The 15,768-nt window shown below is 38.4% G+C and overlaps 1 protein-coding gene across 1 annotated transcript in view; it reads right to left on the reverse strand.

The window, feature by feature from the left end:
* Positions 1-8,730: 8,730 nt before the first annotated feature.
* ANKRD28 (ankyrin repeat domain 28) overlaps positions 8,731-15,768 on the reverse strand; it is a gene marked incomplete at its 5' end in the record, with an annotated part of 30,912 nt that continues 23,874 nt past the window's right edge. Inside the window, 2 exons of the mRNA XM_009572445.1 lie at positions 8,731-9,835; positions 15,358-15,449. Of these exons, the coding sequence (XP_009570740.1) occupies positions 9,549-9,835; positions 15,358-15,449 (379 nt within the window). The remainder of the gene's footprint in view (positions 9,836-15,357; positions 15,450-15,768) is intronic.

Consider the following 15,768-nt stretch of genomic DNA (forward strand, 5'->3'; position numbering starts at 1 on the left):
GCAAAGCACTTAACCTAAGAGGCTGTAAGTACAGCCTACTGTGCAAGGAATTATGTTTAAAGAAAATGTCAGCAATGAGTATCAATGGCTATGTTATGTACTGTTTAAGTACTTTAACTTTCCCTGTTTAAAAGAGAGGTCATTTCAAGACTGTTTTGTCTTTAAGACATCTTACACATTGTTCATAAATTCATTCAACAAGAGCTATGAAAAGCACATAATGAATTGTGGGGCAGCAAGGTTTTTACATAAATACTTCGTGTGCCAGATGGCAGGTTCCTGCTGTTAAATGAGTAAAACGCACCATTGTTTCCAGAGTAATAACTAGATTACATGCCATAAATATTGTACTGCAGTAACAAACTGTTCTACTGCAGTGAAGAAGTTGGGAAGAGACTATTCAAAGAATATTAATTTGGGGTTAAATTCAGAGAAGATAATTTATTCTCAAGTGTTATAATTTTGTGTGGTCTTATTGGCTATTATGACTTCATCTGTGTAATAGCTGTTGAGTAACAGAATAAACGCAACTGTTCCTTTGGTGAGTCCTCGCGTTCCAGTTGCTCAGTCTGTTAGTTGCCTTCCAATGGCCGGGAGGAGCAGTGAGGAGCAGAGCGCTAATGGGAGAGGTGTGAGTCTCCATTTCAGTGGTCTGAGTCAGTTCCGAGATGTGTTCAAACTCAAACCACCATGGCAGCTACAAGTATGCCTACTGAAAGGTGCTCATTAACCTCCTGCTTTGAATTAACTTGCTTTCTGGTTTCAGAAAGCAAAAGAACCAAGAAATTGCTGAATTTCTACCGTAAGGTTTCTTAAATATTTACACAAAATAAGCATATAAATATTTATGAACTGGGCTCTATCAAACCTTCCTTCTCCAAGCTGTATTAGTGTGAGCCAGGACCTAGTCACACTCCGTTTTGATATGGCAGCACAACAGGTTTGTTTATCCTGCAGCATACATTGGACAGAAATATGGAGGGGGAATGTCTATGTCTCGTTAGACAAACTGATGCAGAAGTAGGCCATCCCACTACAGGGTTATCAGAAATCATTAATTCTTTGGCACCCATAGTGGTGTTCTTGCTGAATGCTGCACCAATTCCAGAACATACAAGGTAAAACAGAAAAGCATTTGTGGTGCTTATTGTGCTTCTGGTTCTAGCACCATAATGACCAAGTCTAAAAGAAAAGAACAATGAACGGCTGGAGGATTTCAGCTCTCAGGACAAGCCTCCCCACCTCACTTTGTAGGCTGAAAAACATGCATCCTCTTGCACTAAATACTGTTTTGGCTTTAGTTCCAAAGCAGACTGTTTTTATCACAATAAATTAGGCTAAGCAAGTAAACAGCATTACACGTATTTGCTATGCTTAAGGAAAAAAAATGCATTTATCTGTGAGATACTTGCACAGTGTGTTCCATAGACCTCTTCTAACTTTGGGTATGTCAAAACTGTTAAAAAACAAGCCATTCTGGCCCTACCATTTGCATGGTTTTGCTCTGTCTCTTCCCTGTGGACAGCAGGCGTAAGTATTAGAGTGTGTTTTCATACCTTGTTCCCTTCACCCAACAAAGCAGCCTTTAGTAAAGAGACACTGGAAGAAGCGGAACAGACAGTACTAGACACGATGGAGAATTACCAGTAAGTAACTTCCCCCTCCCACTATCCCGATCTTTGAGTGACAACAGATGCATCTGTTTTGAAACGGGGTGACCAGGCAGTAACCTACGACACTCACCACCACCGATGGGCGGGTTTTGGAAGTCTGTGCTGGAACAGCAATCCCAGCATTGCCCTCCTGAATGCAGCCCAGCGCCCAAACAACCAGGCGTTCGTGTGAGTGAAGCTGCGTACCATTTACTGAGGAGGTATGAGAAGCCTTCAGCAAGGCTGATGTTCACATGGGCAGACTCTTAACACACTGTAACGCAGCCCATCATCTAATATCTCTTCAATGGATACAAACAATTTTATTAAAGCTTCCTGAATGGTTTCCATCTGTGAGTGCAACCAGAAACAAACCAGAACACAAGGATCTTTTGACATATGGGAAGTACAGCTTAAGTCTGGAACAGCTTTAAATCACTCAGTCTGTTGACTTAAATTAAACCAGGATTTGGAAATTTGTACCGAGACCAAAGGACGTCCTGTCGGAGATAGACAGCAGGGGATGATGTCTTTAAAGGGCCTCGACACTGCCTCGGGAAGGGAAAGACAATCAGAGGAACTGTCCAAGTAGGGGTAACGGCACGCGAGTCAGAGGTGTTGGGGGTTTCTTCATAAGGGATCTGCTGCTTTGGGATTCACATGACCAGTGGGTTTTCCAGGTGAATGTGGGGGTACTCTGATTACTGTGAGAGAAACCACCAGAAAGCACACCAAAGGAACAGGTGGCAAACAGGACATTAGAGTTAAGTTACTGAGAGGCACGTGAACAGGCTGAGGAACTGGTAACGGACTGGGACAATCTGTTCAGATCAGAGATCTTCACAATGCGTAAGTGGGCATAAGCTCCTTTAGGCAGATCTCTACAGGTGAAATGAACCGGACTCAAGTGATTGAGCTTCAAGAGCCTCCTGTGATCAACACGGAGGTAAGGAAGCCATCGTCATGAGGCACAGCACGGTCTTGCCCAGGCTGTGATCTGTCTGTTTTGCAGCATCAGGTGTTTAACGAACACCCCAGCATCACAGAAGACCTAAGAGGACCAACGCAAAAAACTGACCGCCCTCTTTGGCCGTGTCAGAACATACCATGTAAAGTGAATAAAAGCCAACTGAAGAAAATCACATTTTCAGAACTGTTACAGAAAGAGGACCTGAACAATGCCTGAACAGCACTACTGACACACACGCAGATTCAGTAGCTAGAAAGAACTACCCCCTCCTCCTCCATTTACGTAGGTTAAAAAAAAACCAACCAAAACAAAACCCAAAAGTGGTGACAAATGCCATTCCTGAAAACCCCAAATATTCACAGGTTGAAGTGAGAGTACCGCTCAATCAAGTTCTTAACGGTCAATGGCAATGGGAGTACTTCAGAGATTCACTGTGCTCTTCCTCCCTCCCTCCACTGGGAGGGCAGGCATAGGCAACGCAGGTCAGAAGTCAGAGACGATAGTTAGTGGTAACCACAGCAGATCAAACAAACTCTTGGTAGAAGAGATTAGAAAGGTTGAATTCAGTAAGATATTAATAGATTGTAAGAAAGATTTTTAAGATTTTAAGAAAACTATGCAGAGAGCTTGAATAACAAAGTTTGGCAAGGGATAGGAAATACATGACAGGATAGGACATGAATCCTTAGATTTTGCTTTAAAACTATTTAAGTATCTAATATATTCTTTTAACATAAAAGAACATCTGAGACCTCAGTATCTTAAGCTTTGTGAACTAAGTCAACTCCCAGGTACAATGAGACGAAAACCTGCACATCTGTCATTTTACAAGGCTTGGAAGCAGGGGTTTGGTTTGTTCTGTTGTGAATCTGAATAGCAAAATTTCTGGTTGCTTCTATTGCAATTTTAATGAAAAAAGAGGATGTAAGGTGTTTTTCTCCTCTTTAAATATTTAGTGACACTAACAATATTAAGACAGCTTGAAAGGCTCTTTAGGTTCCATATTATTGAATTATGTTTACAGTTACATGGTGAAACACTGCAAGATTCCTTTCCCAACCTCGGCTTGAAAATTGCTAAAACATAGCATGGAATGGAGGGAGCTCAGTTTATCCTAATGTAAAATAACACACAGCACCAGGGAAGCATGGATAATTTAGATGCTGCTTTATTTGAAGACAAATAACAGTGCTAAAGAGACTGGGATACTTGGAAAGAGTTGCAAGAAATCTTCGAGTCGCGCAAGTAGGGACATTCATCTTCTTCCCCTGTCAGGAATGTTCAGTTGCGAGATGAGTTGTAGAGACAGGAAAAAGCCCACAGCTTGAAAATTTTAGTCACATCTGTAACTATTTTTCCCCCAAGGAAAGGAAACCAAAACACTCTTGCGATTTTCCTGGGCTTTAGACGACAGAACAACTGAAACAAACGCTCTTTCCGAGGCTGCCATTTCAGACAGTTTTTCGCTTGGTAGGTATGTGAGGACACATGGATCAGACAAGCGGCCTGGGTGACATTTACAAAGTCCAGCCAGGCGTTTGCTTCTCCTGTTAGGCAATAAAATGAAAGGATTTTTGTGATAAGGCTTATAGATCATTATAAATACAACAATAGGATGTTTTCTTAAGAATGACCAGTTGTTTTGCCATTTCAAATTAATGCACGGTGGTTCCTTTGCACTTAACATTCTTCAAAACATATGGATATTATAGTGAGAAAAGGACTCCAGAAAAAGAAAAAAGCCAGTGCTATCAGCTTAACAAACAAAGAGGCCTATATTGCATCTCCTCACATTTAACATCTCAGATTTCAGTCTGTAAAGGAGACCCGTTTTATAAATTACTATCTTGTCCAATTTAGAGTCACAGCTACAGATTTATAAAAAAAAGGGTTTAATCCTAAAGAATTCTCCTCCAACTGTCTCATCAGCTTCTGCAGCATATAAAAGCATTATAAGGAAGTCACCACAAATCCTTGAGAGATTACTACAAGAGGCAATAATTACCAGTCAATCTTGGATTTAAGGATTTATATGAATTTGCTGGACCAACTTCAAGAATTTAAATACTTTCTCCTGATATTAAAATGGATTTTGCCGAATTTAAATACAGACAGACGGAAGTGGTGTTAGAAGTTTAAACTGCTTATTAAGAGATTATAAAGGCCCTTCTCTCCAAGGTTACCAGTCTGATCCAACCAGGACTAGATTATCAGGAATTATTGCTATCAGGAATCAATGCTTTTTAGCCAAAAGCACGATGGCATTTCTTTTGGGAAGTGGGTATGTACCATTGGCAGAGCCACAGAGCAGGCAAAGTGGTGGGAGATGAGGAGGGTGCTCCTGCCAGCTTCGCCTGTTGCTCCTACAGCTGCCGCCGGGGAAGCCCACGGACCTCCCTCACCCGCCCTGTGGTACACTGAGCCAAAGAGAACCTTCTCCAGAACTGCTGTTTCCATAAACACTTACCCTTTTTATTTAGGTTTCCATTTTTAAGATGTGAACCTCACTGATCCAAACATGGAATTAAGTAGTATGGGCTCCCCGGACACATCTAGTACTGTTAAAAATGTTCCATGAGGATGCACATGAAAAAACTTCTCACAAGTATATGCTAGACAACAGTCTTTTGTACAGTATTCACTGTTGCTTACAATCTTTCTACAGCCTTACCCTCTCACCCAGTTGTTGCACGATTCACAGAAAGGTCACCACAAACTTTTTTTTTTTTTTTTTTTCAATAAGGAAGCTAAGCTACCAGAACAGCACTTGTGTTATCTCAAACCAACTGGATTTAATGAACATTCTCTTTTTTTTTTTTTGTAAACTAGAATATAAATCCAGTATGTTATTCTGGATTACTATAGTAGTTGTTGCCTTTAAATGGACATAATCTCTGGGCAAGACAGAAAGGCTAATTCCTCTCAAAACCAGAATTATTGGGTTGACAAATCTGTAAACATTAGCTCATGCTCCTTTTTAGTGGTCTTCCATACAGCTTAGGTAACAGCTTTGGGATCTTTAGTGCCCTTTGTGTAGATGTTAAAAGGAGCAAAACTCTGAAGTCATTAATTTTTAAATTTTAGCTTTTTTTTAAGCAAACGTATTAATTCTTTAGCCTAGTAGACAAGTCAGAATTTAAACCAGAAAATATACAACCAGAAAAAACCCCCACCACAACCAAGATTCAAGTTTATAAAGTGCCTGTTTCTAGCTCTGATTGATCCAAATATATGATTATTTTGGAGGTATCTAGGGGTGGGGAAGCAATAAAGAGCAATAGGAGGAAATACAAAGCAGGAGACACAGAGGTGTCAAGATTTTGTAAGAAGTTACATGAAAAATCTTTTTGATTACAGTGAAGTCACTCGGGGTGGGAGTGGGGGGTGGGGGAGACAGACTGATTTTTCATTTTAACAGCATTGAGTATTTCTGCTACCACACTAGACTTTAAAAGTAACAGCTCAGAGCCTGGGAGGTTAATACTGAAAAACCCATAAAACATCCCTGAAGTCAGAGTACACAGAAAGCTGAGCAGAGCTGGTTGTTCTCATTCCTGAAGTCCATTCGATTTTTTTTTTCCCCAGGATAAAAAGGGTTTCTTTTATTCTAATATACTGCTTCAGTGGTCCAGCCAAGGCTCACTGCTCTCTCTTGGTGAAAATCCAAGAGATTGTTTGGATGAAGGTTGTAACAATAATCGTGCCTTATTCATCTGTACAAAAAGAGGAAGATTTCTTTTAGAAAGATGGAGGTTCCAATATAATTTTCTGGAAATGAACAGGCCTCCACTGAGGTATGAACACCTTTTTTTTTTTTTTTTTTTTAAAAATAAACCCCCCCCACCAGCCACAGACATTATTATTTGTTTTACGGAAACAAGGAACCTTCTGTTCCTTGACCTCTCATTAAGAAAGTGGTCTCTGACCGCAGTAGCATGTTCTTTAAACAAATCACGTTCCATTTTTGGAATAAGACCATATTCTAATAATAGTCCCAATTATCACTTACAAGGCGCAATTACTGTCCTATGCATACTGCCAGGTAGTTACGGAGTTTTGGTTTTTTTTAAAATAGGAATAACCAAATGCATGCAAATTGCAATCTACAGGCTTACTGAATAAATTCTAATGATGAAATAGATGAGATACACAAATCAAGTAACTCTGAATTCCTAAATGGAATTAACAATTTGTAACAAAAAAAAGACAGCTCTTTAGCTCTAAAAAGTTCACAAAACTTAATTTAAAAATAATGCAATTTAATGCAGCAAAGACGTTTTCTGCCTCAAGAGGTGAGCAGTAATGAAATGAAAAAGCGGCACGATTTCTTATTGACATAAGGAAACAAAGGTGTTCAACAGCACTGTTTTCTGCATTTGCCTGTATTCCATATCCAAATCTTTTAAGTTTTAAACTGGCGCCTTCTGAGCTTTCTCTCCTCTATCACCCAGGCACGCAGTGGACATGGAATAGTTCTCAGTCTCTACTGCCCTGCTAATTTTTCAAAGATAGGAGCATCCCCTCCTGTAAGCTGCCCTACGGCTACAGACACCACATTCGGAGGTAACAGCTCGTCCTGAAGTCAGACAGAAGTTAGCACAGATAATAAAGGCCTATTAATATAATCTTCTCACAGTTCCTTTGAAGCAACACAAATTGGACAGTTGCATTAACAGAAATATGCAATTGTTACCTCTTAAATAACAGGCGTGCTACCTGGCATTTTGATTCAGTGTTCCACAAGTGTATGAGGAGAAATGGGTCTGTGCTGCTTCAACCTTTGTATTTAAATAGATGCAGTGAATCTCAAGACAGGCCAATATGGATCTTTTGAGCGCTGCCTGCACGCTCAGCTGAGGCACATACATCACTCCCACATAGCCCTATACTTTGAGAGATTCAGAGGGAAGAAAATACAGAAATCACGATCTCCCTGAAGTCATCTAATTCTGCTCGCAGACAAACATACTGCATATATAAACAATGAAGACAGGCACAAATGGTTAAGAAAGGAAGCCTAAAGGAATAATGAAGTAATTTAACACTTAAAATTACTTTAAATTTAAATAGCTCACCTTCACTTTACAATTAAAATGCTGGCAAAGCCTTTGTGAAGTAGATTTTATAAATTCTAACAGTTCAACAAAAGAGACTTTGTCATTAATGCTTAGTAGATACAAATAAATTATTCATTAGTAGAACTCACATTTGCGTTTTATTATACTCCATAAAATATACAGGAATCTTGAAGTACTGAAAGAGTGCAGGTAAATACAGTATTCAAGCAGTAACTATTTCTATATACATGCTCATTAATTCTTCAAAAAACCCACAAAATTATCAAATAGATCAAAATATTGTCCCGTGTTTCCACACTATGTTCAGAAAACCAGCTGATAATTTACAATATCATAAAGATTTCCAGTTTCACAATACAAAAAGGATAAAAAGGAAATTGGAATCAGTTTGTAGTAATTTATTTGTACTTTACCAGCACATGCAAGGAATCCTTGCATGTACATGAACAAATTCACTTGAAAAGTAACAGTTATAGTTAAAGCAGAGCCAAATAAGGTAAATATTCATATTTAACAGACAAAACTTCAGCTTACTTATGTCAGTTTTTCATTCTTCAGGCAATTAAAAAACCCACAGTAGTCTGTTATAAATTAAAAAAAAAATCTTCGGGCAAGTCTGAACTACATTACAGGGACCTGTTTCTGCTGTTTATTTTCTAAATGGAGCACAACAAAGATACACAGCTCTTCCCACAGACCAGACACTGTACTTTTTTTTCTAATAGGGAAATATACTTTTAAATTCACCTCCCCCCCACTTTGTAACTCCAGGGTTTAAAAAAAAAAAGTGATAGGGATATACAATTTTAATCTTACATACAAATTTATGATGTAAGGAAGTGGACAAATTATCAAAAAGAACTCTCAGTCACAACAGAATTATCAAGACATTTCAATTTTTTATGCAGTTTTGTAGTTTCCAAGTTACTCGAGTATTTTTAAATTAAAAAAATCTCAATCCCAAACCCAAACGTTAAAAAAAAAATTTAAAACTGTGCAACAATTACTGCTTCCCTCCCACATCTCCCACCCCTTCCCTTGTTTATTACACTGTACATTTTTCACCCTGACTTCACCTTGTTAGCTGGTTTAATTTTAGTATTATAAAAGTATGACAAGTTCGTTTTCATTTCTCCTAAAAGAAAAAGAAAACAAAACTTAAAAGTACATCTGCTTTCTTTCATGGTACCTTTAACAGTGTCGGAAGGCTTTCAGATGATAAAAAAAAAAATAATAATAAAAAAAAAAATCAACATTAAAACCAAATCTAAGCTTCTTTTCCAGAAGTAATTAAGGTTTGGTTAAAAGAACTTCTCAAATAACCTATTCCAGTTTTCACAAAAAGGTATTTAATTAAAAAAAAAAAATCTTTTAAGTTATTTGGTCCTTTGGCAATTTGCAGCACAAACAATGCCTACTGTACCAAACTCATTTATTGCCTTCAAAATGGTTTTAGTTTTGTTGATAATATTTAAATCTAGCATCCTTGTTGTACAATAGTGTTGTTCATTTACATCAAGTAGGGTGCTCAGTCTGCAGAAATTACTCCCGGCACCAGAAACAGAATGGTAGAATACAGTTAAATAAAACAGTTTTGACATTCTTTTTTTTTTTTTTTTGCCGTGGATTCCAAGTACTTATTCAAGAATTTATGCTTCTTCTGCAAAATATGCTCTTAGAAATCTTCCTAGAGTCTCACAGATTTTTTTTATATGCAACCACAATAAAAAACATCTTCTCAAAGGTCTGTCCTCTTTTTGCATTCAAACACTGATAGCTTTTTTTCAAAAGCACAAGTCTGACCTTCCGGCGTGAGGGTTTACTCTTCAGACCTACAAAATGTAGCTTCTAATAGGTCTCAGAATCTGAGTCATTGAGTTCGTCTTCTTCTGTATATGGGTAGCCATCTTCCCTGCCAATGTTGTTGAAAGTACAGTAAGAGCTATGGTCACTCCTCATGATTGGCAAGGAATCAAAGGTGACAGTTTTTGAGGTGTTGGTATAATGATTAATGGCATTGAATGTAAGGGAAGGTAACGTGCTGCTTGATGAAACAGGCATCATCGTGGCCAGAATGAGAGCTAGGCAATCAGCCACATCCTTATTGGGCGCACAGGCCAAAGCTGGTGTGTAACCTAGAAAGTCAAGAAAAAACAAAACCTTCATTTAAAATAAAGACAATGTAAAAATTTCTTCAAGATCACGTCATCTTTCAGCTGCAAAAGTATTTTATATTGCTTAGTTCTGCACTGTTTAAAAAAAAACCATAAAATTAAATGCATTATCAATTAGAATTTTTTACAAATACAACCCAGAAGTTAGTGGGCTTTGAAAGAGAGATATAGTTGTTTTGTTAAGCACAGTCAGACACTCTAGGCCAGTGAGAAAAGCCTGGATTTGAAAATGGTGAGGACGTCATCTGGCTAAGGAGAGACTAATGGCAGCCAACAGTGATGGGTGAAGGCATTCACTAGAGAGCCACTGCAGAAACTACAGCTCAACATGTTAAATATGTCTTCATCCAGAAGCTTCCATACAGCTGTTCATTACAGATAGTTATTTTAATAAGACTGTCCTGTCTCAATAATAAACTGGCTAAAGCATCAGGGCCAGTTAATTGAAAAGGCAGAGCACACAATTTCAATCAACTTATACTTTATTACAATATACAGTAATATAAACTATACAGCCAATGTCTAACTTTCATTTGAGGGATATCAATTAAGAAATCCACAGAAGTTTGAGGAAATGCCAGCTGGATTAGTAGGCTAGGACTTGCAGAGAGAAACTACACCTCTTGGTTGCCCAACTGGTCTGGCCAAACTCCTTCTGCCAGGCAACGCTACTATGACAACCCCCAAATGCAGGACGTCTCGGTCCGTGGAATGATTTGCAGTCAGGTCACGTAGCTGTGAAATCTTTTCTGGGTAACTGTGGCTCTAATAATCCTCCAACATTTCTCCTTTTGCAGCTTCCCCCTTCCCTATGTACTTGCCTCTACTCATTAAACGTCAAGAAAAACGCTTCAAATTCTCCTCAGTGGAGATCCGCGCATCGCTCCTGTCTCAGGCTTTAGGCTTAATCATTCAGCAAGGCACCTGTGGATAAGTTTTGGCACAGGTCTCAGGATGTATCTACAACCCTGAGGCACTGTAACTGGTGGTGACAATAGCAGCTCTGGAAGCATGGCAGTCACATAAGTACAACCACGGATAACAGCTAATTCTGCTGCCAAGACCGAAATAAGTTTCCTCACTTGGCTCCACACCAGGAGTGGGTGGCCAGATCACCCTGTAGCACCCTTGCAGGATCTCTCACTGCATGCGACAGATATGCCTACAATGAGCTGAACAGGAAGACTCATGTTCAGGTACATTTGGGAGTCTAAAGTCCTGCACTACCCCCAGTCCACAGCTTACAGGTGTACAACATCCAGGTAAAAACCACAGAAATAATTTTAAATAATAGACGGCTTTAAAGCAAACCGCATGATGGATTTCTATACAGACCTTAGGAAGGCATGGAGAATGAGGCAATGCCTGTTCTACCAGTAAGTGTTTCAACTGCTAAGGAATCATCTTTATTGTAGAAGTAGATCCAGGTCAAGCGTTAGGATAAAGCTCAGGAGTAGTTACCGTGTTGTACAATTGCACGTAAGTTTTAAACAAGCAGGCACATTATGGAAAATAATTGTAGCTAGAAATTAAGAAAACTGCAAGCAGGGGACAGACAATCTTGCAGCTGAACTATTACTTGCTCAGGACAGACCTTGTGCTTGATGATTGGAACAGAGTAAGACAACAGTCCCTGCCCAAAGGAGCATACAATCGAAGGAAACACACAGGTAATTCAACCACAAAACACACTAGCTGACCATGTGATAGGGCCATACAGAAGCGCAGTGCAGCAGATGTTTTCCTTGCTAGTAAGGTATCACAGCACTTAAACAGCTCAGAGTTAACAGTGACAGTCTGCAGAAAAAAGACATTTTGAGAGGGTTCAGAAGCAAGGGCCTTGCTACACTCGAATGAAGACTGCATTTCAGGCACGTCAGGCAGAAAGCTCAGCATTGATACTCAAATGCACACAATTTAATATCTACAGTTGCTGGAAATTGTATAAAGGTAAGATGACACACATAGTAAGTTTAGTCAAGCTGGCCATTTCTTTCACTAACATGATTTGATAAAAAGCTCAAAGAAGAAAAACGAGCAGTCACCAGCTACCTTTGAGCATCCCAGTTCATCACAAAAAACCATTAAAGGCCAATGTAAAGATTAAAGAGATTACTTGCTTCTTTTAAAAGTTCTCTAAAAAACCAGTATTTATACTAATATTTGATTGTAGATCTTAAGCTTCTGGCTTTCATAACTAGGAATAAAATATCACAGTTTTATTCTTGCCTTAGACATAGCAAAATGAAGTAACTGCTTGAACCATGAAAGACTGACATCTGCGTCCTCCACCACTTTATTTTTGTCTATATTATTTTAAAATTATAAGAACAAATGGTATTTTTATGTCCCTTAAACAACTGCAAACTGATCATTCATAAGTCAGGGCAACAATAGGTATAAATACGTGTTCTTTTAATAAGATGTTGGCAAAGGTACCAACTCCACTGAAATACTCTTACTCAGTTCTCATATAATGTTCCCCATAATCTGTACTTATATTGCATAAGCTTTCACAGGACAAAAAAAAAAAAAAAAAAAATCTATCACTGTCTTCATTTATAGACAGGGCAACAGAAGCAGAGTCAGGTGAAGCAGCTTCCTCACACAAGAGAAAACAGAGCCTAAGTGGTGGACATGGACTTAAGACCAGGGCTCCCCCTGCCCAAAGCAGAGCTGCTCCCTCCCCTGGGGCTTGAAAGTTTCCATGAAGGCACCTACAGGAAAATCAGAGGGTTATTAATGTGGTCAGTGCAAAGACAGTTCTCAAGATAAACTAAATGAAGTCTTACACTTGGGAAAGAGAAGGTAGTCATCTGAGGCATGAGTCATCTTGCAAGCATTTACAAGAAAAATTCCTTCCAGAAAACTGAAGATCTCCAATATAAACTACACGTAAAGGAAGTAGAAGTAGAACTAGACAAAAAAAATTATTCCCCCCTCCCCCTTTTATTTTTTTAGAAGCTTGAAAAGCCAATGATCACTGTAATGGTGAATCCGGAAAATAAGAGAAACCTCCACGCTATGTCAGTCTCCGGAGTTAGGAATGCCTCCTCTCACTACTGTGGTGCACATTAATACAACAAAGAAAAGACAGACTGTACCAGGAAATTTAGCTAGCCTAGTTAGTTAAATAGCAGCGGAAAAACCCGAAACAAAAAAAACTTGAAAAGTTGTTGAGTGACCAAAAAAAAACCTTCAACTGGTGTCCAATGAAAGAAAAAGCTAGTAATTTCTTTTAAGACAGGTAAACTTGCATAAATAATGTACAATTCAACAGAATTTTTTGTAGATGTGGGTGATGGCAAAGTTTCATCAAGACAGGTGTGGAAACATGGGACAAGAACTGAGAGATTTGAGTGAGAACTGATACGGAAGTGAGAATGAACCATCAACAGGACTACTTTTGAGAAGTATACTGGACAGTTAATTTGCTGTTTCAGTTGCATTTAATCTTTTGAGAATCAAGAGGATTACATTTTTTCCAGAGACATCAGTTCTTAAACATCTCAAAAAGTGATCTCACCACATTAAGAGATGCTTTGTAGCAGAAGCAATATGACTTCAAATCTAGAGTTTTAAATATAGTATAAGTTATTTATAAAATGAAATGCAGAGAATTGGAGTGATGTTAGTTTTTTTCAAAGCTCATGTTTTTCAATAATTTTCTGTAGCCCAGGCATAGCAGCAGAGGACTATTAAGTAGTTTTATACAGATACAAATAAAGACTGCTTGTAAAAAAGGTCAATGCAGCCTTTACAGAAAGCGACAACTTCAGAGACAAAAAGGGGATCACCCCTCCATACCAGCTGAGGTTCTGCTGATTACACATTCCATAGATCAAGACACACTTCCATGTAAAACACTAACTAAAACTTTACCTCCAATTTAATCTAATTCTATCTGAAATGCCAGGCTTGTGTGGCAGATCACTGAAATTATCTGAGCTATGCAAAAGTAAGGAAATGTCAGTGTTGTGATGCAAAATACTCAGGCACTATGGAAATCAAGAAAACTTTTGCAACAGGTTTGCAAGCCTGCTGATATACTAATACTTCTAAGAATGAAAAAATTACAGTGACAGGTGAAATAGATTGATAAATCCCATGAAAATTTCCCTTGCTCTCTCACAGCTCAAAGTATTCATCACTTTGCACATACTGTACTTTAAGCTGGCACATTCATCCAACAGAAGAATTCATTATGAATATTCTCAAGGCTGCTTAAAATTTTATAAACAAAGCAATTGCTATTAGAAAGAAAAGTTAAGAACCACAGTGAGGAACTAGATTAGGTAGCACTCAGAGTTACTTTAAAATTTAAAATACGAGCAGAATTAAAAAGAAGTTTAACATATTGCAGTTAGGTCCCCAGGCTGCCAGAGAACCGTGACTTCTGTATACAAATAACTTTTTCTCCCTGTTATGTCAAAGATCCACCCTAACAAGAGACTGGCTGGCTGCACATGAAAAGCCCACAAAAATACAAACAATATGTCCAGTTAGCATACTTATGATGAGAAACAGATCAAAAAGGTATGTTTTCCAGTCTTTTCATTTTACAGAGTTTCATTTAGCAGTTACCCCTGCACCCTATTTTAGGCAAGGGGTGATCTTTAAATCACCCATGTCACTTTCAGCAGTGTAATTTGAGAAACACACAGAGAAAGTCACAGTAAACATTAAGAGAGGAAAAACCTTCCAAACTGGAAATATAGTTAGAACTGTTAATTAGGCACATCCCTTCTGGGAAAACAACAACAACAAAAAAAACCCCAAAAAATCCCCAAAAGCAAAAAAACCCAAACCTCTCCCTGCTGCAAACCCCAGCTACTGCTTTCATTTAAGACACACTGGGGTATGGCATAAGAGCAGGAGCTCTTACGCTTTTAAAAGCATAGCTTTGGAGGACCACGGATGTCTTATGTGAAAACATGCAAATAAGAAGTCAGTAGATCTAATTTCCTTTTGTTCTTACAAGGTATAGGATTTATTCTCTGTGATAAAGCAGTTATTTTTTCTTACTTCTATGTGCCAAAAAACTCTGAAGAGCCAGAAGCTTGAGACCGGTAACTGAGATCTGTAACTCATACTTGCTTTTAAAAAACTAACACCAATATACCTACCGCGACAAAATGGATGGCAATTCAATCCAGCTTCTTAACAGCTGAAAGTTATATTTTACTTTGAGCATTACATTTTTTTGACTGTCTCCAGTATGCCAGAGCTAGTGTATGCATTATAAAACCACAAATGCAAATCAAAAATTTCTAAGCCGTGACCTGCATTGTTCTGAAAGTTTTCACTCCCCTTACACTTCTGCTGCTTTGCTAAAATGATCCATCACCAACACAACACATTTTTTTCTATGGGGAAACCTACTGCAAGGCTCTCATGAAATTCCCAAAGGGTTATTGCTTTTCAGTGAGCTGAGTTTAAAACCACAGTTCCTTATGGGGAAACAAAGTTAAATTTATTCTTACCATTTTCATCTACAGCAAGTACACTTGCTCCCTTCCCTAAAAGCTCTTGAACTACAACCGTTAGTCCATTCCGAGCAGCAACATGCAGAGGTCTGTGAAGACAAGCAAACTGGTATATAAACCTTAGAACAAGATACTAAGTAAGATAGGTAGCTTGCATCTAGTGAAATGATTATTGAAGTATTTATACTGGTATGTTACTTACACATTATATAAATATTGTAGATATAATATCTAAGATGGGAAAATCAGCAAATCTCTTGTCTTATTGCAAAGAAACTGTACAATAACGATTGTGCACTTTCTTTCTTCTTTTTATGGTACCACACAGTGAGGAAGTAGCTACTGGAAGAGACCTGCCTGCTTATGAACTTTATCACGTTAAAAATTTAGAAACATCTGGTACCTTAC

This window comes from Fulmarus glacialis, unplaced genomic scaffold (assembly GCF_000690835.1).
Source record: "Fulmarus glacialis isolate BGI_N327 unplaced genomic scaffold, ASM69083v1 scaffold46190, whole genome shotgun sequence".
In the NCBI taxonomy this organism is placed as follows: domain Eukaryota; kingdom Metazoa; phylum Chordata; class Aves; order Procellariiformes; family Procellariidae; genus Fulmarus; species Fulmarus glacialis.